This window comes from Penaeus vannamei, chromosome 2 (genome assembly GCF_042767895.1).
Source record: "Penaeus vannamei isolate JL-2024 chromosome 2, ASM4276789v1, whole genome shotgun sequence".
NCBI classification, from domain to species: domain Eukaryota; kingdom Metazoa; phylum Arthropoda; class Malacostraca; order Decapoda; family Penaeidae; genus Penaeus; species Penaeus vannamei.
The window spans coordinates 39,464,097-39,466,596 of record NC_091550.1 but is presented as its reverse complement, the minus strand read 5'-3'; the positions used below and the strand labels follow the sequence as shown (position 1 = coordinate 39,466,596).

The 2,500-nt window shown below is 42.2% G+C and overlaps 1 protein-coding gene across 1 annotated transcript in view; it reads left to right on the top strand.

The window, feature by feature from the left end:
• LOC113811860 (mucin-2) overlaps positions 1–2,500 on the top strand; it is a gene marked incomplete at its 3' end in the record, with an annotated part of 26,084 nt that overhangs the window by 15,501 nt on the left and 8,083 nt on the right. The window contains 7 exon segments of the mRNA XM_070133119.1: positions 1–154; positions 478–670; positions 837–954; positions 1,264–1,408; positions 1,732–1,868; positions 1,987–2,167; positions 2,306–2,500. The exon segment at positions 1–154 is cut by the window's left edge and continues 308 nt beyond it; the exon segment at positions 2,306–2,500 is cut by the window's right edge and continues 756 nt beyond it. Of these exon segments, the coding sequence (XP_069989220.1) occupies positions 1–154; positions 478–670; positions 837–954; positions 1,264–1,408; positions 1,732–1,868; positions 1,987–2,167; positions 2,306–2,500 (1,123 nt within the window).

The following is a 2,500-nucleotide window of genomic DNA, read 5'->3' as shown; positions in this document are numbered from 1 at the left end:
CCTCCATCACTAACTACTGCTCCTCCGTCACCAACCACAGCTCCTCCGTCACCAACCACAGCTCCTCCGTCACCAACCACAGCTCCTCCATCACCAACTGCAGCTCCTCCACCTCCAGGAACAACCACTTGCAGTATCACCAGAGAATTCTGTGGTGAGTTTCCAAAGTTCTCGAGTTCGTCTCTAGAGACAGATGATTACATTGTTTATTATTCTGTATTAAGAAACCAGCATCAGAGATCACGAAGCTGAAAAATCTGGGCATATTTTACCAAAGCTGTTATGTGGAATGGATTTCTATCTATCTACATCCTATATCCTCCTAGTTAATCTTGATCATCTATTGCAGCACAACAAATTTGCTTGTTATATCCTTAACTTACGTTATATCTATAGACAAATGACATGTTAGTGTTAATGACAAATTATTCTCAAGCTATTCGCTTTATCGGAAATATGAAATTAACCTACCATCAGATGGCTGCGGGGTAGCACCAATTTCCGTTGGGAATACAAGGATTGTCAACGGAACGGCGGCATCAGTGGGCGAGTACCCTTACCAAGTGGCGGTTCTATCCACCATCGCCGGCAGACAGTATCAGTGTGGGGGTTCAATCATCAAGGAAAGGTGGATTCTTACTGCTGCGCATTGCTTTTACGATCTAAGCAAGTATGTTATCATTGTTTTTTTTTTTGTTTTTTTTACCTCCATGTGTGCATGTGTATATATGTGTGTTTACATGTATGTATGTGTGTGTGCATACAATGGATCAATAATTATAATGATAAAGCGAGTAACATTAAGGTTTGTAACAAAATATTTTCCTCGCCTAAAGCAACAAGGCGACAAGTGTCGACATCATCTATGGCACAATCGATATCAACGGAGGTGCTGGGACAACGGTTACGGCTTCGAGGTTCATCGATCATCCGGGATATGATTCGAATACTAACGTAAGCATCATGAGACATTGTCCACTATTCATTCATTCATTATTTATCATCAGAAACCTGGGTTGTGGTACTTAGAACCAAGTGAAACATTGAAAATTAGTCTCTAAAATTCATGAACGTTGTACGACCATAAATAAGGTAGCAGTGTGTTTTCAATCTGCATATCTTTGCTATTTAGAAAGTTTTGAATATCTTCTCCGTGTTAATCCTATAAATTGAAAAAGTGCTTAACACGGGCCACTTTTATCAATGGTTGTATCTTTCTCCTATCCTCGCTTACATGCTTTACTTTTCCTCCCCTTTCTTTAGGCTAACGACATCGCGCTGGTAGAGCTGCCGCAACCTCTGAATTATGCGACCGACGCCAATATCCAACCGATCTGCTTGGGACTGCAAGAGGACATACCCTTCGGAGGCAAGGCGGTGGCGTCGGGATGGGGAGCCCTGTCGTTTGGTAGGTCCACTGATTTCTGCTTCGTCTTTGGTTTCATTACCCATTAAGTATAAGGTAATAAAAGATTGAAACTCCTGTTTCAATGTCTCGTCTGTGTAAATGAAGTGAATGGCCATCTCTCCTGTCCTTCGTCCCCTCTCTTTTTCTGTACCATGCCATTCAGTCACTTGCCACATCTTGCTAGATAACTGTTATTTTACAATTTAGCCATCAAATAAAATAATACTGAAATGCTCAGTAAACTTTTAAAAGTGCTATATTGCTTTGTGTCTCATCAAAATATCTGCCACAATTTTTCGTAACATTAATCTTATTTTGAACAGGTGGATCATCACCTGACGTCCTGCAGGAAGTAGAGTTAGATATCATCACAATAGACGAGTGTCAGCAGAAGGCTTCTTTACCGCCAGACACAAACTCGGTTGTATGTGCTCTGACTCTCTATAAGGATACCTGTCAGGTAAGCAACAGTTCCATGGCCATAATTCGTTTAACCTTTGGGAACACGTTTCTTAATTGCAAAAGTACCCTGATAAGTCATCCTATTTAACAATTCATTACCCTGTACATAACCGCAGGGTGACAGCGGTGGTCCTCTTGTTGCGAAACTTTGTGACGGCACCTGGGCTCAAATCGGAATTGTCAGCTATGGTTTCCAGTGTGCCGTCCCTGACAACCCTGGTGTGTACACCCGTGTGTCTGCTTTCGCTAGCTGGATCTCAAATAACACTGGAGGCAGCAGCTGTAGTTCTACCCTGAGTAAGTCTTGGTTTTAAACAGTATGTTGTACTATAGTGTAAAAGAGAACAATGACAAATGTTATGATATCGGCTTCCCGTGACTAAGACTATGTGTAGTAAGATTCACTATTCTACCCCCCTTACTCCCCTCCATTAGCACTTAGCGCAGAGCTTGATAACCGTGCACAAGAGAGGGAAGCGGTGAACGAAGCAAAAAATGAAGTGGTTAGAATTGGACAAGATCTAGATGGACTTGAAACTACACTGAACGCTGCAAGTGGAAGACGGCGTAGACGCAGAAATCTTAATCTGCTGCAGGAATTGACAACTGCACTAATTAACTCGGGCGACG